This window comes from Octopus bimaculoides, chromosome 5, assembly GCF_046866305.1.
Source record: "Octopus bimaculoides isolate indiv1 chromosome 5, ASM4686630v1, whole genome shotgun sequence".
Taxonomy (NCBI): domain Eukaryota; kingdom Metazoa; phylum Mollusca; class Cephalopoda; order Octopoda; family Octopodidae; genus Octopus; species Octopus bimaculoides.
The window spans coordinates 99266665-99291755 of NC_142932.1; the positions used below are offsets into that span (position 1 = coordinate 99266665).

At 36.0% G+C, this 25091-nt stretch overlaps 1 protein-coding gene across 2 annotated transcripts in view; it reads right to left on the reverse strand.

Annotated features, from left to right (window-relative positions):
• LOC106867861 (sortilin-related receptor) overlaps positions 1-24332 on the reverse strand; it is a 131455-nt gene extending 107123 nt beyond the window's left edge. For both annotated transcript variants that reach the window (XM_014912905.3, XM_014912904.3), the window contains exon 1: positions 23995-24332. In XM_014912905.3, coding sequence (XP_014768391.2) covers positions 23995-24315 — 321 coding nt within the window. In that variant the 5' untranslated portion in view covers positions 24316-24332. The remainder of the gene's footprint in view (positions 1-23994) is intronic.
• Between the last annotated feature and the right edge of the window lie 759 nt (positions 24333-25091).

Consider the following 25091-nt stretch of genomic DNA (forward strand, 5'->3'; position numbering starts at 1 on the left):
TTTGTGGTATACTGGAGATTGTCCAACCTTGATCAAAGAGACCTTATGATCAAAGGCATTTTAGTGGTGACCATTCCATATTTTTAGAGTATTAGTGCTACATTACTAAATGTGTCCTTTTTTTACGTTGGTACAGTGGAATATGAGGGATATCTGACTGTTATTTCTAGAGGGTAAACAACCTCTTAGATGTTACCTTATTGGCTCTATAATTGCAGTTATGAATTCATTTTTTATTTTAATGATGGTGGCAAAAGATTAACAATATTTCATTATTTATTTCATCTTATTTAAATTAACAATAATGAATGAGGCCATAATTTTTATGTAAAATCAGTATAAGTTATACTAAATTGAAAGTGTTTGTCAGACTAAAAAAAAAAAGGTGAGAAACCAGTGTATTAAAAGATCTATTAAATTGCAGGCTACAGTTTTACAAATTATTAATGAATATGGAGAAGGACATATCACTAAAAAAGGTTTGTATTTTAAAGTTTGATAGTCTTAAAAATATGTCATCATGGGTCAGTCATTATAGAATTAATACTTCTTTTAAAAATAACTATGCTGCTGACTACCTGTGTTGTAAAGAAATGTTTTAATGCAGATAATGATGATGATGAGGGAGTGATAAGTTAGACATTGCACTCGAAGTTACCCAGTATTTGAGTCAATTGTGTTGTCATCATGTGTGTGTGTGTGTGTGTGTGTGTGTGTGTGTGTGTGTGACAGACTTATTTCAGTTTCTATCAACCAAATTCATTCACAATGCTTTGGCTGATCTGAAGCTATAGCAAAAGACACCCAAGATACCACCCAGGAGGACTGAAATCATATGGTTGGGAAGCAAACTTCTTAACACATAGCCATGCCTGTGCTCACTGCAATTGTTTATGATTGTTTGAATTTGTTCTGAGTGGGGCAAAGTGGTAAGAAAGGATCTACAAACGTTGGGACTTACAGAGAGGATGACAGGAGACTGAGACTCCTGGCAGTTTGCTGTGATTGAAAAGACATGCCAAGCTAAGTAAAAGTGCGGTTGCCTTTGAATACAGGCTTGTCCCTTGCAACTCTTTGCAGCTAAGCATCTTGCAGGCTCATAAGTGCTGGTGCCACGTAAAAAGCACCCATACCAGTGCTGCATAAAAGCATCCAGTACAGTCTGTAAAGTAGTTGGCGCTAGGAAAGGCATCCAGCTGTAGAAACCATGCCAAAACAGACACGGTCCCGGAACAGACTTTCAGCTGGTCAGCTTCTGTCAAACCATCTAACCTATGCCAACATGGAAAATGGACGTTAAATGATGATGATGATAATGCATATAAAGTTGGTAGAAGTAAGTATAGGTTAATAAAAAAAGATTAATTTGACAAATTCACATATGCTGATAGAATGAACAGTAAAATACTATCTGAGAAAGAAAAAAAGTTGGGAGACATAGAAGAGAAGTAAAGCAAGGTCTTAGGATAACATTTTAGAGAATTTCAATACACACCAGTGAGTAGGCTATTTAGATATAGAAAATTACTGCTTATAATTATCAAAGGCACATCCGCTAGGTTCAGGTTTATACTAATATATATATATATATATATATATATATATATAATTCTATATATATAATTTGATTTGCTCACAAAACTTTAATACATTTAACTGCAGAAGAGTTAAGTGTCTTGTCTAAGCAGCTGGTGCAATAATGATACAAGCACAATCTGAAAGACTGACACCATCTACTCAGTTAATGCTTCTACTCTAAAGATTATTTAGTGAATTATAGATTTATCATGTATTATTAACTCTAGGAAGCCAGCTAGCCATTTGGATCAATAGAGCAAAAAGGCTAGACTGGTATTATCTTCATCAGTCAAATTAGATGTAATTGCAGAATATTTAATGTGGCCTTCAACATAGATTGACAGTATTAACAAAGGATTGTCAGCTTTCAAGAGAGTAAAAAAAATAATGTATTAATATTTAATTGGCCATAAACCTTCCATTATTGACTTTAAAATCACATTCTAAAACTATCTCAGAAATGATGCTGCTTGGAATAAACATGGAATAGACCATAAACTGATATGATTTCCTATTATCATTTCTTGGTTGGCATGAAGCTAATGGGTTTTAAAGGTGATAAGGTAAATAGCAGTTGTAACCTACATGCTCATTAATATTGTTCTTTGGAGAAACAAATGGAAAATTTGAAACTTTAAAGCTGCAGATTTGGTACCCCAAAAAAGTAACTTTTACTCTGTTCTATGACCTGCTAAAAATATTAACCAAATCTCTCTCTCAAATCATGCCCTACTGTCTTATAAAAAAGACACATTGGATAATGTATTCTTAGATATGCTATGTCTGAAAAATGGATAGTCATCACTGAAATGCTTTTAATCATTGGTCTGCTGGAACCAGACTAACCAGTGGCTAAACAATAACGAAATATTAAAAAAAATTAATTAAACAAGTTTTATTCATTGCATTAAATAAACCTTTCTGTATGCATGTCTTTAAACTCATTTGCTTACAAATATAAATCTCAAGTTGTTTTACTCGTTTTATTGAACCAACCCTAGAGCAACCTAGCTATAAACGAAATGTCATTAAACCTTACAATTGACAGGTAAAAAAAAAATGTATGCATTTGATTGAGACATCAGAAATGTTGAATTTATTATAATCAGAACTAAAAATCTAGTTTAGATTTGTGGAATTTTGACAACTGGCAATGCAAATTCATTCGTACTCAATCATTACTATTGAAACAATGTCAGATTTAGCTGGCACTAGAATAGTGAAAAAGGGAGAGTGTGGTGCATATAAATCATACATCTTGCTAAAAAGAATAAGCAAAAGCAGGAACTTTTACAGCACCCACTGTTCAGATATGCAGAATCTCCTGTATGTAGAGCTTCTGGAATCCTTTGATAACCCAATTAGAAATAAGCAACAGTTTGTTTGTTTCTTTATACTAGAAGCCATTTATTAGGAAGTAGTTTCACTCTTTAGCAGTCAGATTATTCTGTCAAATGTAATGCTTTTTCGTTCACATTGTTTTTAATTAATCACACATAATCTCATATCTTTGAAATTTTGATGATATGATCTGCTGGCCTCACCATCAAACACATAATATATTTGGGCTGGAGGTGGCTAGTTTAAATGCTAAAGAGTTAAAATAAATGCAAAGCTCAATAAATATGAGTATGGATTTATTTTATTCTGTAGTATTATAGAATTTAAAAAAAAAAAATTTTACTAACATTTCTTAATATCAGCTCTATAATGATGATGGAAAAAAAGATAGATGAAAATAACATTGGATAGAAATTCAATCAGGGGAGGTGTGTGTGTGTGTGTGGGGGGGGGGCCTGTGCTGTTGCAGTACATTGCTGCATTCATCATGTTGGTGTATTCCTGGGTCTTCCTGGGTGACCTGTTGAGTAGAATCTCAGTCAGTCCCCATCTCCGCAAGATATGTCCTCATCTGCCAACACCATGTGGCATGTGGTCAACTAACATGAGCCGTCAATCCAGCCAGATCCTTAGCAAAGAGAACATGGTAAGCAGGGTCTAACTTATGAAATTGAGCAACATGGCCAAACAGTCTGAGTTCTCTTTTCACTGAGTAAGGAAGTGGAATCACTTGGCTTTAGAGTCTCTTGGGTCAAGACAAAGATCCAGTCCTTCATTGGCTTCTTGTTTGTCTCCATTGTGGATGAGAATGCCAAAGTTGTTGACAGCTTCACTTATCTTGGCAGTGAGATCCATAGTGGTATTAGCTGTGAGTCTGAAGTCCTAAAAAGACTTGGACAAGCTGGTGAGCTAGTGTAGTTGTAGACACATTCGCACTGCCAATATTTCTGCAGAAGGACAAGGGTTTGGGTCTTAAGGTCTCTGGTTCTCCCTGCCCTGCTCCGTAGTTATGAGGCTTGGACACTGTCCAGAGCCACCAGGAGCCATCTGAACTCCATTGGTACCAGGACACTTAGCAGTATTATGAGTTACCATTGGTTGGATTTTGTATACAACCAACAACTCTAATCAGAAACTGGGATGTGTCATGTTACTTGTATGATTTGGGAATGCCAGACTATCTGGCCAAATTCAGTCAGATCTATAAAAAAAGAACAAACTTTAAAAAACCAGTTTCTATATGAGCATTTTATTGGTGGCATTAGGTTTTATCCTTAGGAATGGAATTTCAACCATGTTTCGTGGTCTGCTACCACAACAGCTCCTTTATAGGATCCAGTTAGCTCAAGACATCATCAGGAGGAACCACGTCCGGTTTTGGCCCCTACTTCTCTACCGTTTTGACGTGGCGGCCCCCCCCCCCCCTTTCGGAGGTGTCTTCAGCTCTGGTGTTGGGTGCATGTCTTCTTTCTTCTATTCCCTGGCCTCTTCGATGCAGCATCAATGAGTGTCAGCGTCCGACTGATTGTCATGTCAAATTCCCCTTTTTGTACCTGCTGCTAGGCTCCAGCAAGCTGCTCCAGCAAGCTGCTCCAGCAAGCTGCTCCAGCAAGCTGCTCCAGCAAGCTGCTCCAGCAAGCTAATGCCACCAATAAAATGCTCATATAGAAACTGGTTTTTTAAAGTTTGTTCTTTTTTTATAGATCTGACTGAATTTGGCCAGATAGTCTGGCATTCCCAAATCATACAAGCTGCTCCAGCAAGCTGCTCCAGCAAGCTGCTCCAGCAAGCTGCTCCAGCAAGTTGTCACGTGACATTGTCTAAATTTCCCGCTGCTAGAGTCCAGTAGGCAGCACCAGCAAGTTGTCACATGACACTATCTAAACTTTAACTGACAATGGAGGGCACGAAGCCACTTCAGTGTCAGCCTGTCTCACCTAGGCATGTTATGACTTTCAAGCCATATTCGGTCTTCCCGCTTCAGCCATATATAGAAGCTGGCTTTTTCTACTGCCTCCTGTATCCTCCTTATCAGTTTTCTCAGTTCCGAGTTTGAAAACGCAAATCTTCTCTTGAATAGCGCTGTCATTTTCCTTTCAATGAAGCCTCTAGCCCCCACTGCCAGATGGTAGTACTCGACAGTCCATCCCTGTTCTCTGCACTCTTCAATTAGTTTCCCGTATCTCTTCTCCTTTCGTTTCTCTGCATTGTCGATGTTTTCTTCCCATGGTACTGTCAGTTCTAGCAAGATTCCTATTCTCCGTTCTGTGTTCCACATGACTAATTCTAGTCTTTTTGTTGTTTTTATAAGTGGAAAAATTACTAGACTTCCCAAATCCGTGGTCAGCTCCCAGTATCCCTTCCATCTTTCATCTATAATGAGTAAAGTGTAATGGGACATATAATAAGTATAAAAAGCTAGCTGAACTAGAGCGTATATTCATTTGGGTGTTACAACAGTTTAACATCCTAATTATATCTCAAAGGAATCACTCCACAAAATGAAAATAACTTGAAAAAAGAAGACACAAAACTTATTGATGCCATCGGAAATGTTAATAGTAAACCAATTTCAAGCATTCGAGTAAAAGCTAAAAAGTCAATTCAAGGTTCTATTGTCATTTAGCCCAGGTCAACCCTAATTAAACAGACCCTTATAATCAAAAGTGACCAAGCAATCTTTGTGTGTGTGTGTGTGTGTGTGTGTAATGCTCATACGTCGTTTTTGACAGGAGAGTCCATCACACACACACACACACACACACACACACACACACATATATCTGATGGCTGCTGTTTCTAGAAGGCTGAGTGTTTCCAGTGGTAAGTCATCTCAGAACCAAATATTTTCTTATTAAATCTATTTTTTTTTTAAATTCATAGTAACAGTATATATGTAAGAATGTAGAACAACTTACAAAATGTCAAGTCTTAGAATATTACATGTTAGCTTCTCCTTATAAAGCAGTATCAGAGAATCTTTTTGAAGGTACATAAGAATCTATGGAGAAGCATCTGTGCTGAGAAGAAATATGACTTATTAATTTAACAAATTCATAGCTATGCAACTTATATAAATATATATGTGTACGTGTGAGTGTGTCGGTTCATTTTCAGGTTTAAACTACATTTTCCATCACAGCCCTCTGTATGGGTTTTTCAACACATTGTGAGCAGTTTCAAATATGAATGTGGGTGAGATTTTACCTTCGTCATGAAAATTTTAAAACAGGCATTTGTTAACAGATTTCACAACATCACCAACCTACTTCACTTACCTTATAACATTTGTGACCTATTTTGCCTATATTATTAATTTGATGATCTACTTTTTCTCCAATGACCTTATTTTAATTTGGGTTACATCATATTTGGCAGTACATGAGAGATTTATTTTATCCTCCACTCCACCCCTGCACCACAACATCCACAAGATCAAATGCGCATCTTGCATGCTGAGCCATGAAAAAATATTTAGTTGTAGTTGAAAAATAATCTCTTTCCCTACATCATCATCAGAAGACTGTACCAACCTACCTGCAGAGTGGGCAGAGTGCTTTTTATGTGCCACCAGCACAGGTGAGGTCAGTTTTGGCATGGTATTTCTAGCTGGATGCTCTTCCAAATGCCAACCACTTTACTGGATGCTTTTTACATAGCACCAGCACTGACAGGGTCACCAAGTAACTTGCAAGGCAAAGATCCTTTGAGAGGGGAGGAGGCATTAGAGGCAGTGATCTTGTTCCACAATCACCATAAATGTTTTACTCACTGACATCTTATATATCATCCTTTATCTTTTCCTTGTTTCAGTCATTAGACTGTGGCCAAGCTAGGATACTGCCCTAAAGCATTTAGTTGAACAAAATGATCCCAGTACTTAATTTTTTAAATTGGTACTTATTCTACCAGTCTATTTTGCAGAACCACTACGTTATGGGTGCGTAAACCAGCTGTCAAGTTGTCAACTGGTTGTGGTTGTAGTGGTGGTGGTGGGTAAACACACACACACAAAATGACTTCCACATAGTAACTGTCTACCAAATCTACTCACAAAAAAGGATTGGTCAGCCAAGGGCTACGGTAGAAGACACTTGTCCAAAGCTGCTGTACAGTGGGACTGAACCCCAAAAGCATGTAGATGCTAGTGAACCTCTTAACCAAATACCCATGACTATACTCATTATTATGAGATGGCAGAAATGATCACCTGTGATGAAATATAGTATTTAATACCTGTATGTTCTGAGTTCAACTTTTTCAGGGGTTGATTTTGTCTTTCATTCACTAGCTTGATTATGAGAGTAGGCTGGGAAGTTCATAGGCTGACTATGAAAGAGTGATGCTAGAGCTGTGAAATCTTGCATGCATTAATTTCAACTATTCTTATTTGATAACTGTATTGTTTCTTTCCAGGTAAACTGACATCTGACTGTTCAAAGAAGACTTCAAAAGTAACTAGTAGCGACTTCTTTTAAAAATGGAAAATTTGGCACCATGGAAGAAGACTTTAGCTCCTCCAAGGACATTCATGCTGACATAGTTGCTACATAAGGAAATGATGCTCTAGCTTTATCAACAGTACAAAAGTGGGCAATTGAATTTAGTAGAGGAAAGGAGAGTCTTGAAGATGATCCAAGGTTTTGATGTTCTGCAACTGCCACCACCAAGGAAATCATTGATCATTATCACCATATGGTAATGGATGACAGGAGACTGGCTATAGATCAATAGCCAATGCTATTAGCATATCTCATGAGAAACTTGAAAATATGCTGCATATTGAACTTGGCTTCTGCTCAGTGGGTTTCACGTCTGACACCTAATCAAAAGCACACAAGGCTGATCCATCTATACCTATCACTTTACCCAAATATCCTCCTTTACATGCACACACCACCCTACCTCTGCCCCCTTCCTACCCCAACCTCCTTTTAAATCAACAATACAAATTTCTCTACAAATTTTTGGCCATGTAAGAAATTGCCAGAACAGCAGATTAGCAGAATTGGTGGAGCAACAGACAAAATGCTCTTTACATCCCAAGTTCAAATTTTACCATGGTCAACTTTGTTTTTCATCCTTTAGGAGGCAGAAGGTGAGTAAAATAAGGTGCTAGTTAATTACTAAAGTAAGCTTAAACCCTTGCTACAAATTTGTGGCCTTGTGCCAATGTGAGAAATTACGATGGCATCCACCATTAAATAAGTATTTTGCTAAATTCCTTGTTACTGAAGTCTGTTACACTATTTTCAAGTTTACATGAGCAAGGCTACTTAACAACAACTATGCATGTGCAAATGTGCATAAATATGGATACAGGGTTTGTAAGGAAATGTGTGTGTGTGTATGTGTGTGTGTGTGTGTGTGTGTGTGTGTTGTGCATGTGTGACAAGGGTGCACAAATAAGTGTTTATAAGTGTAAGGTTTGTAAGCAGTGTGGAGTTGACATGAAGTGTGAGGAAGATGTGAGGAAGTGTGTGTGTGTGTGTGTGTGTGTGTGTGTGTGTGTGTGTAAAACTGTCCGATGAACGGGAACGTGAAACTCCAAGTAACAGTCTTTTGTTATATTTCTGCTGCTTTTAAATAAAGCATATTATTCTACCTCTGGTATTTGAGTACTCTTTTTTCCACCTTGTTGCACATTTATGCGCTTACTCCAGTATATATATGGAAGTTGAGTAGATGTGTGTGAAGATTTGAGACATTTAAATTAATATTAATAACAGAATCTCCAAACAGTACAGGCTTGATAAATGGTTAAAAAACTAGATAAGATTTTTAATAAATACTAAACTGCTTGTTTTCCATAACTGTTGCTGCACTGACAGCCACTGTTTGTGGTTAATGCAGAAATACTAGCAGTAACAAAACCTAACAAAGTCCTCTCTGTTGCTCAAGGAATGGCTTATGAGTTAAAATAAATAGAATAATTGGCAAATAACTAGAAATTAATTAGATGGCCATTTTTAGTAGTTAACCACTAACTAAATAGAGTGTATGTGTGTGAGAGAGACACAAAGATGACAGATGAAATTGAGCCCTGTAGAATTAGAACAGAAAATTGTGAGGCACCATAATGATTTCACTCGGAACTGTTTTAGCAAAATTATAGACCTCTGGGCAAAGCTAGTATTAGGGCTACTACATATACAACCTACAAGTATGCCATAATATACATAGATTAGTATTGGGTTCCTAGTTCCATAGGATGACTGGCTAACTACATAGTATACTCATGCCTTAAGACAGTACTGCTGTTACCTCCATACCAAGTTCCAATAAAGACAATCATCTAATTAGCAACTTAATTCCAATACTCTTGTAGAGAGATAATTCAGGTACTGGAATATGACGACTGCATTGAGTTCAAATTATTCCATGATTACTAGATTGCACAAGCCAGATACAACTGTTTATCACTTAATAGAAAGAAAATATGCATATGGGGTGAGGTTGAAACTTTGTGGTTGAATGCAGATTAATAAAAGAGAAATTACTATTAGGAAAGTACACAAAAGATTGAAGCTAATTGTTTACATATATATATATATATATATATATATATATATATATACATACAGAGAGAGAGAGAGGGGGGAAGGAGAGAGAGGATAGGGGAAGCAAGCCAATTCTGAATTAGTTTTGATTTCTAGTTAGAGTGTTTTTCTTCGGTCTTAATGTTCTTGTAAGCCAACAAGGAAAACCTGCTAGAAACAGCAGTCAAATATCCCTTCCCATCATAAAAATGAAAGACATATTGGTTGATGCAGTCCTACATAAATAATATTCCAAATATAAGATGGGATGATCATGGCTTTGATCATTGATCTACTCAATTAGGACAGATTTAGGATTAGATAACAACAACCAATATCCTTAAGAAAAGTATGAACAACATTACAATACCTAACCTCTTACTCATATGGTTATCACAAATAGTCATAAAAGACAAACATCCCACTATAAAATAAACATTTTTCAACACTGAATTCTTTATATCTTATTCAACAACTAAAATATATCTATTTTATTTGTTTATTTAAAACTACTTGATAACAGTTTAAAGTGTGAGAGATTGCTTAATCCTTAATCAGCACTGATCATGTAGACTCACGATCATAGGCATTCCAGTCATGACTATTCTACTTTTTATTTTAGATATATATTTAGGACAACATTATCCAATATGTTATTTCCCATTTTAAGATGGTAAGAAGGTGCGATTTGAGGAAGATTCGACTGCTATTCCTAGTTGGTTGAAGGATCTATATCTGCAGCTTGGGAGGATATACTGACTTGAGCTTATGAATATATTAATTTGGAGCAATTCAAATGGAAAGTAAGTTTAACCCTTTAGCATTCAGATTACTTTGTTGAATGTAATGCATATTTATTTGCATTGTTTTGAATTAATTATGCATTATCTATCTCATGGCTTTGAGATCTTAATGATGTGATTGTTTACTTTCAGAACAACATTATAGGGTAAGTGTGAAACGCTGAATCTAGTCAGTTTGAACATTTTGGCCTGATATGGCCAGTTTAGATGCTAAATGGGTTAATCATAAAGCAAAATTTATTTTTTAAAAAATTACACTTTTTAGATGAGCAGAATAGGAAATAGTAAAGCTTTTGTCTTTCCCAAAGAGTTTCAATTGATAATTTAAACCAGGCTATGAACTCTTCATAAAAATAATTCTTTCTAGTTTTGACACAAGGCCAGAAACTTTTGAGGGGAGAGGGAAGTCAATTACATCAACCCTAGTACTTGACTGGTACTTTATTTCACCAACCTTGAAAGGATGGAAGGTGAAGTAGACATTGGTGGGAATTGAACTCAGAGTATAAAGAGTGGAAAAAAACTGCTGCTAAGCATTTTGTCTGATGCGCTAATGAATCTGCTAGCTCATCACTTTAGTATTAATAATTCTTCTCTACTATAGGCACAAGGCCTGAAGTCTTCTGGGAAGAGGGCCAGTTGATTACAACAACCCCATTACTTATTTTATCGATCCTGAAAGGATGAAAGGCAAAGTCGACCTCAGTGGTATTTGAACTTGGAACATAAAGCCTAAAAAATACTGCTAAGTGTTTTGTCCAACATGTTTAACAATTCTGCCAGCTCTCTAGACTTCAAATTTTGGCACATGGCAAGCAGTTTTGGGGAAGGGCGTAAGTCAATTACAATGACCCCAGTGCTCAACTGGTACTTATTTTATTGACCCTGAAAGAATGAGAAGTAATGTCAACCTTAGCAGAATTTGAACTCAGAACATAAAAACAGATGAAATACTGCTCAGCATTTTGCCCTGTGTGAAAACAATTCTACTAGCTTGCTGTCTTCGCCATCACCTTAATATTAATAATAAATATTAGGTAACACATGATATATTTAGGGGATTAACATCCTAACAGCAATTGCAATAATTTAGTACCAATCTTTACATTTGAAATTATGATAGCAGTAGCAGCAGTTTTCTGATCAAACTCAAGCTCCATGGGAGTAAGATTAAAATAAATGTCATCTTCCCAAACAAATAACCTGTCAATATTGAGATAACTGTCAACCAATCAGTTAGTAGACGCAATTAAGTGTATCTTTTATTTAATAACCTGCTATGTTATTGCAATGGTGGTAACACAGCTATAACCATGTCTATAATTGTAACTACATAATCATTTATTGGTTATGCAAGACTGAAGCTACAACAATCGTGTTGGTATATTCTAAAGTGATTATCGTATAATCACCTGCCAGAAACAGAGAGCTGAAACTTCTAAGTTTTCTGTAAATAGCAACAGCAATTTGAAAATATTTAACTTCTTCAGTAGATTGATCAGTTGGTTTTATGAGGGTTAGTGTCAAGTAAAGCATAACTAAAGAGAGAGATAAGAGAAATATCTGTGTGTCGTGTTCAGTTGACATTGATATATACCACAAGGAAATTATATTAAAATACAGTCATTAGTAATCAGTTATGCATTTATGGGCAAACATACACACATACGTTCAAATGTAGTTCCTTTATTCTCTCTTTGATTTCAGCCATTGGACAGCAGCCTTGCTGAGGCACTGCCTTTCAAGACTTTAGTCAGTTATTTATATATGCATATAACCAAATGGACTCTGGTTTAATCTTGCTGCATAACACCATGGGCAAGTGTCTTATACTATAGCCCTGGGTCAATCAAAGCTTTGTGAGTGGATTTGGTAGACAAAACCTGTGTGTGTGCATGTGTGTGTGTGTGTGTTACTATCTCCTTGTCTTGACTTCATGTGATAACTGTAAATGAATGTCACTGACCAATCTTCCATGAAAATATATTTGGTTAAGGGGAATATCACCTGGCTTGGAAACAGGTGAGAGTTGGCAGTAGGAAGGGCATCCACTTGCAAGAGAATCTGCCTCAACAAATTCTGTCCAGTCCACGCAAGCATGGAAAAATAGACATTAAAAATGGTAATGATAACGCACATATATACAGACAGATACATTAAAATGAAGACACACAGATGATGTAAGAAAATTAAAAACAAGAGCCAAGAGGAAATCAGACCCAAATATCCCAGTTAAGTTGTAACTAAACAGTCATCATGTGTCTTTTGTCTGCAACCTAATTAACCTTCTCAATAACTCCAGAGTTGTCACCTTCCAATCAGAGACTATTAGAAGTAAATATCTTTATGAGTAATTTTGCAATGTGGCTTTTGTATTTAATTTTTTCTATAAAAAAAAATGGTTTTGCATTCTACTTTCTTAAGATATTCTTGAATATTCATTTATTTCAGTTCCCTGATCAATGTTGCTGCTGCTGTTTAGTCCCACCACTACCAATGTTTGTCCTCATTTAGAAAATCTATGATGAGAAGCATTCCAGCAGAGACTGTTTCACGTTTTTTTGTTGTTCTGACATAGTGTATCTGGAACAGCATTACTTTTCAAGATGGCAGCAGTGTGACCGTTTAGAAGCTTCTTTTATCTCTTATTTGTATCAGTCATTGGACTGAAACCTAGCCAGGACAATGTCTAGAAGGAATCGGTCAAACAAATTGACCCCAGTACTAACTTTTCTAAGTTTGGTACTTATTTTATTTCTATCAGTCTCTTTTGTCAAAGCCCTAAGTCATGGGGACATAACCAAACCAACACCAGTTGTCAGGCAGCATGGGGTGGAATATATACACACATCCCAACTACATGGTTCCAAGTTCAGTTCCACCGCGTGGCATCTTGGGCAAGTGTCTTCTACTATAATCTCAGGCTAACCAAAGCCTTGTAAGTAGATTTGGCAGATGGAAACTGAAAGAAGCCCATTGTGTATGTGTGTGTTTGTCCCCCACCATCGCTTGACAACCAATGTTGGTGTGTTTACATCCCATAACTTAGCGGTTCAGCATATGAGACCGATAGAATAAGTACTAGGCTTACAAAGAATAAGTTCTGGGGTCGATTTGTTCAACTAAAGGCAGTGCTCCAGTATGGCTGCAGTCAAATGACTGAAACAAGTAAAAGAATAAAAGAATATATATATCTACCAAATTCATTCATAAAGCATTAGTTGGCCCACAGCTATAACAGAAGACACTTGCTCAAGGTGCCATTCAGTGAGAGTGAACCCAACAGCCTGTGGTTTCAAAGCGAGTTTCTTAACCATACAGCCATGTCTGTAGCTGTTCCTTACAGTCATGGCAGCAGAACTATGTCAGTGGTACATCCAAAGTTTGCCTCACTCAGAAGTTTGATGTATTGTGCCTCAACTCCTGGAATCTCCAGAGATTTCAGTACTGCATTCACCTTGACACTTTCAAAAGCATTTACATAATCAATAAAGTTCACATATGGGGGTAGTTTTCACTCGTTCTAAAAGCTCTGTTAGAATGAATATGTGGTCTATTGTGCTGTAGTGCATTTAAAACTCTGCATGCTTGTTCGACTGTTGGTCACTGAGATGTTTTGATAGTTTGGTAACAATGACTTTGTAAACAGTTTGTAGAAGTGAGACAAGAGGCCTATGGAGCAATAGCTTCTCAGATATTTCCTATCATTCTTCTTATAAAGCAAAATAATATTCAACTCCTTCCACAACAGAAATATTTTTCTTCATTCTTCATTTTTCTTCATTCAATTATCAGTTGTGACATACAATGAGGATTTTTCACAACTGCTACCCTCCACTCCATAACATTTTGATTGTCACATCATCTTTTCCTGGAGTATTATCTCTCTTCATTATTTTTAAAGCATTCCCTGTTTCACTGAGCAGAAATATATACATACATTAAATACAGACTAAGGAAAATCTGAGATGAAGTAGATGGGTAAAATTTCAGAATTTTGTGCTTCACAGATAAAGTGATGCAACACTGAGAGACATAGGATGATACTATAAAAGCCCATTCTGTTGAAGCTATTTTCTTTCAAAAAGTTTTCTATGTAATGTTCATTTACATTAAAGGTAAGAGACTTCCAGAAAGCAGTGGTTGCTAAGGAAAAGAAAATTTTGTGGCACTTTGAATATCTTTTAATGTTTTATTTGTTTTACAGCTTCAGGAGAAAGAGTATTGCCCGACACCTTCACAGATCATCTGGGATTAGAGAGACTGATACAGTTGATATTCAACTTAAACACTTATAACTTGATGTCTATAAGGAAATAGTGGGTGGGAAGGAAATTCCAGATAAATGATGCTCTGCGAAGGAAGGAAAGAAAATGAATGAATGAATGAAGGACAAAATGGGTGGGCCACTGTTGTGTGGAGGTGGTATACAACTAGCCTGTCCAGAGAAGCAGAGGCTGTTGTAGTTGAGACACTACATTGCATGACAGCAATTGTAGTGTAATGGTGAGTGAGTTTTAACCAATTACTCAGACATCCCTTAACTGAGTGCAGCCAAAGATGTTTAATAATTTAGCAGTAATACTGTCCCAGATATGACAGCAGTATTCCAGTGAAGGTATGACTTAAGCTTTAAATGGAATCACCAACTAACCATGAACAGAAAGAGTGTCTTTGGGATGCAGTTTTAACAATGTTATGTATAAGGGGGTTGCTGAGAAAGATCATCAGAAATTCTGAGGCTTTGCAGTTGTAGCAATAACTTTTGGAGTTTCAGTTGAATGTCATAAACCCAGATCAACAACTCTTGATATTTAGACATTGCTTTCTAGGCACATACATGCAGAGTATGAAAAAAGTTGTAGTTGAGAAAAAGTTAGCTGACATGGAGGACTGGAAGCCATCTGAATATTGGAGAAGAGTTATCTGTGTCATGATGATTCATGCCAGGTATCAAAATGCCAACATGATGACTATTGCTCAATGCTCTTTGATGGACAACAACTGCAACAGAGACTATGAATAAGGATCTTAACTACAATTCGTACAAGAGGTTTAAAGGACAAATTCTGACAAGCAAGGCCAAGGAGAACCATGTGACAAAAGCAGAGAAGCTCCTGAACAAGCTGAGGCATCCTCTTGAGCTGAGGATGATTTGGTTCTTAGGTGAAAAGAACTTCTGCCAGAAGCAGTTGCACAATACCCTGAACAACAGGTGGTTTGCTTACAATCCATGTGATGACCCATTTACCATGAAAACCAAGATCCCCCAAACTGTGATGGTCTTTGAATGTCTCCAGTGAAGGTGACATCATGTTGCCCCACATCTTTGAATAGGGCCTTAGGCTCAATTCAGATGGCTATGTGAAGCTGATGGAGATTGTGGTCAAACCCTGACTGGAGAGGGTTGCTGCTGGAAGGCCATATATATTCTACCTTTGAGATTCTGCTTCTTGCCATATCTCCAGAATGAGTCAGAAGTGGTTGTCAGAGAATTTCTAAAACTTAACCAACCCCAATTTCTGGCCTCCTAATTCACTCAATTGTAATCCCATGGATGTATCAGATACAGTTGAGAAAGACACCAACTGCTCTGTCAGCAACACCAAAGCCAAGACCAAGTAAGTGTTTGAAGATCTTTCCAAGGACACAGTGAGGAATGAATGCACCAAATTCTAGAGCCATCTCAAGACCATGGTGCAAGCTGAGAGCAGCTACTTTCTTATCTCTCAGCCATAATCAAGTTGATATTTTCTGATTATTTTAAAAGACTTTTTGGATGAGATAGTGTGTTTTCTTTTCCTTTTATGTAAACTGTCAAATTTAGCCTGAACACCCTATATGTATATTATTAGTGGTCAGTATAACATATAAGAAATTTGATTGACACTTTGATTTCTGTACCACACATACACACACATTAGCAGATAACATTGCTCAATATGTAAGAAACAAAGTTAAGTTTCTACATTAGAGACACCTGAGATTTAAGAGTGGGGAATGCAAAGTGTGTCATGAGAAGTAAAATGGCTTCATCTAGAAATGAAAAATTTGGTTTACTAAAACTAATATAAAAAAAAAGCTGGTGAATATTTGACATATTCAAGAATTATCAACAGCAGTAGTTGATATCAGCAGCAAAAATAGTTTTGCATTCCTATATTCTTGATAAAAACAAACAAATAAAAAATAGTACTTCAGCTATTAATATTATTTAGTGGCTGCGTTTTTGTCTTTGAATAAACACAAGATTGATAACTGTCAACTTGAATTTAAATACAACTACAAGCAACCAGCAAGCTGGTGCACCAGCTCTGTATAAGTGTATATGTAATTGCATAAGTGTGTACGTAATTGCATATTATATATTTTCAAGCCTGAGTGTGATCTAACTCTTCCTAGGAGTAGTAATCATAACATAAAAGCTAAGTTCAATCTACTAATGCTTGTGCAGCGCAATTCTTGTAATAAAGAAGCAAGTTTACAACAGCAGGAAAGAATGCAGAGCTTTAACATCTGAGAAGTGGTGATACTCGTGTAGCAGGAATATCTAGAAATCAGATCACCATATCCGATATCGCAATTTGCTAGAATACTACCCAAGTCATTGCAAAGATCTGGCTAATGAACAGTATGACTTTTCTTGGAAACACCATTCTTTTACAGTTGAAAACTGTATGGATATATGTCAAAGAATAATGGTGGACCTGTCATACAGTCATTCTAAAGTTTCCTACACTTTATTTTTCTTTCCTAAGCAGTGTAAGAATCTATACTATGAGGAGGCTACTGACCACCAAAAATGGCTTATGTTAATAAAATTTTTACTTTTGACAGTCACACATATAATATGCATAATATGTTGTTTGATGATATTAATATATTTCAGTTTTTCTACTGTACTTGAAAGGAATTCCCTCGCTACTTACAGAAAGACATTCCTGTATCAGTTTCAAGCTGACATAACAATTAACCACAATAAGCATGATATATAACAAAACAGAAATACAAAATCCATACAAGTTTTAAAAAGTTACTTTCACAGACTATTTTCTCTTAAAGAAAAAAAATGAAGACAAATACAGCTATAAGTACAGATAAACAAACACAAATAGTGATTAAGACTAATTAATCCCATTAGAAGAGTTATTAACCCATATACAAGAGTTAATAGTTTCAGAAGTGCACAGCAATCCAAAAAATGTATACTTATACAAGCATGTGCATAATTAAGCATATATAAAGTGGTAGCGTTTCATACATAACGTGTATACTACTTTGACAATAGGTCTGATCAAGATATGTTTGCTTGCTTTAGATTAAAAGCTAAATGCTGCGTTGATTAAGTGACATAAATAATTAGGCTGCTAGAAGATAAAATTGGCTTACAAAGAATCTTTAAGAAATGACAGACAGGTAAAGTCACCCAGATCTAAGTAGGAGAAATGCCATTAATACTAATATTAATAACAATTTCTAACATGGCACAAGGTCACAACTTTTGAGAGAGAAGAAAATTATATTAACATAACTAGTATTTTGATTTTATCAAACCCATAAAAATGAAATATAAAGTTGAACTTGGCAGGATTTAGAATGTAAAAAAGCATTAATATTTTCTTTTTTTTTTCTACTATAGGTACAAGGCCTGAAACTTTGGAGAAAAGGCCAAACTGATTACATTAGATCCCTGCTTCCTTGTGCTCAACAGGTACATATTTTATTGACCCTGAAAGGATGAAAGGCAAAGTCAACCTCAGTGGACTTAGAATGTAAAGCTAGAAAAAAATGTTGTTAATCATTTTGTCAGGCATAATAATGATTCTGCTAGGTTGCATTAATAATCATCATCATCGTTTAACATCCACTTTCTATGCTGGCATGGGTTGGACATTGACATGGAGCTGGCCAGCTGGGAGCTGTCCAGACTCCAATTGTCTGTTGTGGCATAGCTTCTACAGTTGGATGCCCTTCCTGGTGCCAACTACTTAATAGAGTGCGCTGGGTGCTTTTTACGTGCCACTGGCATGGGTGTGTTTATGCCTGTATGTGTGGGAGACAGTGATTTTACTTAGCTTGACACATCTTATGATGATGATGATGATGAGGAGGAGGAGGAGGAGGAGAAGAAGAAGAATTTTCAAGATGAAAGCTAGTAACCATAACAGAGGAATTAGATATGACATTAGAAATGTATGGTGTTATCCAGAGTCACCATAGCTGCATTGAAGGCTCCTGGGAAAATCAGTGCAGTGGGTTCTGTAGTATTTATTATTTATTGACAGCAAGCCACTATATACATAGGTTTGGACTGGGTCCCTAGACCCAAGGAGCCTCTGGGTAACTGCCTAGTGTGCCCACGTCTTAAGACAGCCTTGGTGTTTTAACTTGTAAAGCCTGATACAATTTCTTATGCATAAATATAGAAACAATTTTTTTTTAACATTTTGGAAAGGGGACAGTTAAATTTTACAGAACTCCCTTTCTCTCCACCTCACATCAATGATGATTCTGTGAAAAGTAAACCCATGGAGAAAGCCTTTGCAGCAAACTCCACATGGTATGCACTTGACATATCTTCTCAAAAATGCATCCTTTTCTCCGCTTCAAAATCTACCTTGCATACCTGCAAACACTACACTCCAAAGATTGCTCTTACACTCACCAAACATCAGACTTTCGAGACAAACTCAACCTGAGGACAGGTATAAGTTTTAAACATTTTCAAACAAAAGGTTTTAGCCTCATGACTGAAAAGTTTTAAGGATCAAGTACATTGCATGAAAATCTTCAGAAGCAACTTTAGCTCAATTGTCACTTACAAGAATTCCCAAGACAGAAGGGTTAGAAACTTGAGGAATTTCAGTTCCATCTAAGAAATACTTAGTATTGAAATTTTTCAAGCAAAGATATAAAACCAAACAATTTTACAATACAACTACAGTCTACCAATCTCTTGGCCGGTTGCCTTATATCCTATTGATTAGGCCATTTTTGCTCTCAGTTACTTTTGACTACACACAAAGGCCATTTTTACAGGAGATGAGCAATATAATCAATTGTTCTAACTATAAACTCCTAGTAGCTATTTTATCAACCCTGGAGAGAAGAAAAGCAAAAGCTCAAACCAGTAGAATTTGAATTCAGAAGTATAAAGCCCCAAAGTATATTTTCGAGATTCTGACAGGATGAAATATAAGCCAAATTTTCTTGAAGAAAAAAATGCAACCTATTTTTATGTAATATTAATATCAAATGTGTTACACTGGCAAGAGACTTGATAGCCATGTTGTTTAGATAATGGGTTAAAATGCAATGTTACAAGACTGTAAGACATATTACTCATCTATTTACTTTAGTTAAACTCTTGGTTAGAAATAAAATGAGTGCATGTTTGTGTCCTGTGAGATAAAGTAGACATGGACCTTTCAGTCAAGGCCAATCAAACCATTATCTCTACTTCATCTTGTGGCACAGCAGCCATAAATATCTAATACATTTATTTCAAATCTAATTTATACTAATCAAACCATTATTACTACCATTATTAATTCTAGTGACTAATCTATTTATCTCCTGATTAAGCTACACTCGTTTATTCACAAAAGTATCTTCCACATTCTGCAATGGACTTACAAAAGAACTTTGTCTCCACTTAGTTAAACTAAAGTGTTTATGAGCTAACAATGGAACTTCTAAGGAGCTATCCTTACCCCTACTGTGTGGAGAGTAAGGTTAGCTTACAATACAGTAGTAATTTTAATGGTTTAACCTGTTAGTACTTAAACCAGACATATCCGGCTCAAATAGGCTACCTGTTTTATGTTCTAGCTAGCCAGATGCAGCTTATCACACCTACCTTTCAATGCTATTGTAAAAATATACAATCACATCATCAAAATTTCAAAACTATGAGATAATGTGTGATTAATTAAATACAATGTGAATGAAAAAGCATTACATTTGAAAGAATCTGAATGCTAAAGGGTTAAAATATCAAAAGAAACATGCTTGTACAATCACAAAAACCAACTCTATTTCGTATCTGTTTCAATATTAGTTTAATTTCAATGACACTATGACCTGCCTGGCAAACATTAGATTGCCTTGATATTTCAAACATAGTTTGTGAGACAAGTTTTATATATATGAATAGTGAACAAAAAAACACCTCCAAATGTTTCAAAATAACCCTTAGGAGGAAAAAAAAATTTATAAGTATTTGCAGAACAGGAGAAGTAATAATGATATTGAATTGAATGAATAAATATATGATAGAGACAGAGAGGAAACAAAATTCAAACTAAACAAGACTATTGATCAGTGGTTCTCAATCCACCACAAAGGATATTCAGGTATGTTGTGGATTTAAAAAAAATGTAATTTAAAGATTTAGAAAATCCATACTAATGCTTGAGTGTTTTGAAAATGTTATCTACAATTCTATTTATATGTAAATATGATTAATAATATAAAGTAAGCAATACTTTTCTATTTTCGAGCGAGATCGTTGCCAGTGTCCCTGGACTGGCTCTTGTGCGGGTGGCACATGAAATACACCATTTTGAGCATGGCCGTTGCCAGTACCGCCTGACTGGCCTTCGTGCGGGTGACACGTAAAAGCACCCACTACACTCTCTGAGTGGTTGGCGTTAGGAAGGGCATCCAGCTGTAGAAACTCTGCCAAATCAGATTGGAGCCTGGTGTAGCCATCTGGTTTCACCAGCCCTCAGTCAAATCGTCCAACCCATGCTAGCATGGAAAGCAGACGTTAAACGATGATGATGATGATGATGATGATGATGATGACTTTAGCTTTTTTTTTTTTTTTAACATTACATACAAAGTATGCCAATTTTTTTTTTTTAATCTTCAGTGCACTACAAAGTCAAAAATCATTCAGAAATGACTGCTTTGGGCCCTTGTGTCAAAAGTTCAAACAGCAGTACAGGTCCAAAATTTTTTATAAAAAAAACACACACACAGAGAAAGAAATTTCCCATCTGACTGAGATTCATAAAATATTGTCAGTGAGTGATTTTCAACAGATGCAGTGAAACTATGCTAAATGATCAAGTCACAGAAAGCCAAAGAAATTTGTCACATTAAGAAATGAAAAGCTGATGTAATTCTTGTGTGTACTTAAATTACTAAGAGCAATTCGAGGAAAAGAGGCCAGGGTGGAGCAGGAAACTGGTTTGTATATTGATGACATCCTGGTAGATGAAAGTGTGGAATTGGCAGAGAAAATTGAGTCATCTGAGACATTTCAGAGTGATAACAAAAACACTGGAGGCTTAAATAAAATTTTATAAAAAGGGAGGAAACATTGGACAATGTAGTCTCTGATATACACAAAGATGAGGTGGTCATAGTTGGAATGTGTCTGATCATGGGTTTACTTAGAGCTGAAATGGTACCAGCTTCAGTCATTGAACTGTAGTCATGCTGAGGCACTGCCTTGAAAGGTTTTGTCAATCAAATCGATTCTAGTGCTTATTTTGAAATTTGATACTTATTTCCATAGCTCTCTTTTTGTTGAACCACTAGATTACAGACATACAAAAATCAATGTCAGTTTTCAAGCAGTGAGGGACAAATACAAAGACATACATACACTGGGCTTCTGCACAGTTTCTGCCAACCAAATCCACTTAGTTGGCCTGGGGATTGTCGCGCAAGACACTTGCCCAAAATAGACAGACGGACAGAATATATCGAGCTTTGAATCTTTTCGATGTTCATTCGGGTCGTTATTTCCTGGATACTCGTTCTTGATAGATTAAAGTGAAAGAACTACATTCAAAGACCGCTATAAGAGATTTGATGGGTTTTTTTTTAAATCATAAGTCAGCCTTGAATCACCTGAACTGTGGTCAAAGTCGTCCGAGCAATATCATCCCTTTTAAATCTATTTATTATGAGACATGGTATATCTAAGACTATATTGTTTTTTTGTTTGTTTGTTTGTTTGTTTTTTACCTTCTTTTCTTCCCTCAAAACAATAGAATATGATCTGAAGGATATTTGGTCGCGTAGTGGAGCCAACCACAATTCGTACAAACGTAGCTATCTCTCTCATTTCGGTACGTTTTTTTTGTTTTTGTTTTTGTTTTTTTCCTTTCCTGTCAATGGAATTCATTCAAATTGCTATAGAGAGCAATGATGTGATGCTCTCACCACGAACTGTCACGAATTTATTCTGACCACTTGTCCTGCTCGACTTACCACTTGACATTCATTTTCTTATTTTTGACGTGTTCGGAAAGGAGGTTTGGTGAACGAAACAATTTTGAATCGGCGTCACAAACAGCGGGTAAAGAAAGTGTGAAAAAAATTGGGAATTCCACTGAATTGTAGTTATTTTTAGATTGTTTACGATATATACAATAAACCTTCTCAACGAGACAGAAGGAGGGGGATGTTTTTATTTGTTTGAATGAAATACGCATTTAAATATGATTTTTATCTTCCTTTCTTTATGTAACTGTACAGGGCTTTCATGCCTAATTTCTGGATCTTTGGTAGTTTACAGTCTATGGTTATTACTCCAGTCACAAATTTCATTTTGCGACACGAATATATCAATACGTATACCTCTCCTATTATAAGAAATGTCTTCATCCTTGCCTTTTATGTATATCAGCATCCTTCAGCGGAACCGTCATAGTTGTCTGACATGCTTTTGTCTTGACAACAGAGAAGTTTTATAGGTAAATAATTTAGATTCTTCTAGCACTTTCGCCACGTTCCATCAAACCAGTCAAACTGGGATGAAACAATTTGTAATTATAATTAAACAGTACCAATTAAAATTCAAATTGGTATTACATATGATTCTACTAAATTTTTGTTTTGCCTTTCCTCGGAATTTCAGGGTCCACCTCAATGGACCAAAGATGCATCTACTTACATAACCAGTCGGTAAAATATAAAACAAGAAAGCGGTGCACGCCGTGCAGAACACCTTAATATAATGAATAAAATTACTCAAAAAATTTAGAACATAAACTAATCACTAGTAAGTATGTAAGTAATATTATTATCAACGTAAGACTTACAGAACACACAAAAATATCAGGTATTAGACAATCGTAATCAAGACAACACAGATGAATACATTATTCTCGATATGTGTGCGTATGTGTGTTCATGTACACATCAAAAATCGAAAGAAAATATTTAGTGATATACAAAGTAGCGAGTTGGTTTTCCAGATAAATAAAAATTTACCATACATAGCAAATTTTTTCTTACTCGTTTAATTAACTGATAAAAAAATAATAATTTTAGTTGAGCAAGGAGGAACTAAGGACGGATTATTTACATATGGATTAAAACCGTTCTGCGTGTGTTGAGCAATAATAGTGGGAAGGAAAACAATATTTACATTGTTGGGCAGTCGTCTTCGATAATCTGGGTGAACGCCTTGACTACAACAATCATAATCACAAAAATGACAACAAAAAGAAGCGGCAGCGGGAATAAGATTTATGACAATTATTTCTCACTGGTAGAGTAAATATAAAGGCAAAAAAAGAGGCAATAAAACTAGATAAAATAGTAAGACTAAAAATCGACAGTATCAAGTTATAGTAAACATAGATACACAAGACATAGATAATGAGCCTGACGTCAGGGTGCTGAAGAATACAAACATGAGGTAAGGAATTGGTTGCTTTAACCGGCCAAACGACAGGAAGCAATAAAGAGAAACTGTGAAAAATTCTTACCTCTGTAGTCATGTTAGTAAGAAAAGGCGACGACGCTTCACGCTTCTTTCGTATTTTATTATCACCAACATTATCGTTATTAAATGTCTCGTCTGGTGAGAGCATAGACATCGCTCGATTCTTGTCGAAATTCGGGTCCACTTTCAATATACGAGTTCTATCATCAACATTGTATAAATCTGACCCTGTTTCTGGCAGATGAATGGTCTTAGAATTTGAACCGAATCGTCTCGCCTGGGCAGTAAGAAAAAGGGATAAATCCAAATAAAATAACAGGCTAAGAGGCAGCCAAGACCACCTGTACGCAAACATGTTCGCCATGTTAATCGGCGAAGGTTAATAGGCGAAGCACTACTCAAGTGTTCTTACGCCAAGCAGTTTGGAGATGAAAAAAATAGTCCGCTGTGAAGCGATTTCAACAAATTTTCCAGTAGTGTTTACAGTAATTTATTACATGTCTTTATCTCCAGGAATAATTGTTTGACTGGAATGGAAAAGGAAAAACATTTTTTTTAATAGGGATGAGGTTTAGAAATGTAATATTTCTGTGTTAACAATATTAAACGAGTTATGTGTATTTAGTTTAGCGCAATAACTGCATTAACAACATTAATATGTATGTATGTATGTATGTATGTATGTATGCATGCATGTATGTATGTATGTATGTATGTATGTATGTATGCATGCATGCATGTATGTATTACATAAATATACATTTATATATATACATATAATATACACACACATCATCATCATTTAACGTCCGTTTTCCATGCTGGCATGGGTTGAACGGTTTGACAGAATCTGGCAAATCAGGAAACTGTTCTGAGCACTACTCTCTGCCTAGGCATGGTTTCTACGGCTGGATGCCCTTCTTAACACTAATTACTTTACAGAGTGTACTTAGTACCTTTTTATGTGACACCAGCAGCAGTGAGGTCACCAAGTAATTTACAAGACAAGACCCCTTCAACTGAGTTGGAGGAGTAGTATTGAGGGAAGTGGCTTTGTCCCAGTGATTAAAGGATAGAGTATAAATAGAGGGACAGAAAAAGTTGTCTTGCAGTAGAGGAGATCATAGCAACTTTAGTAGG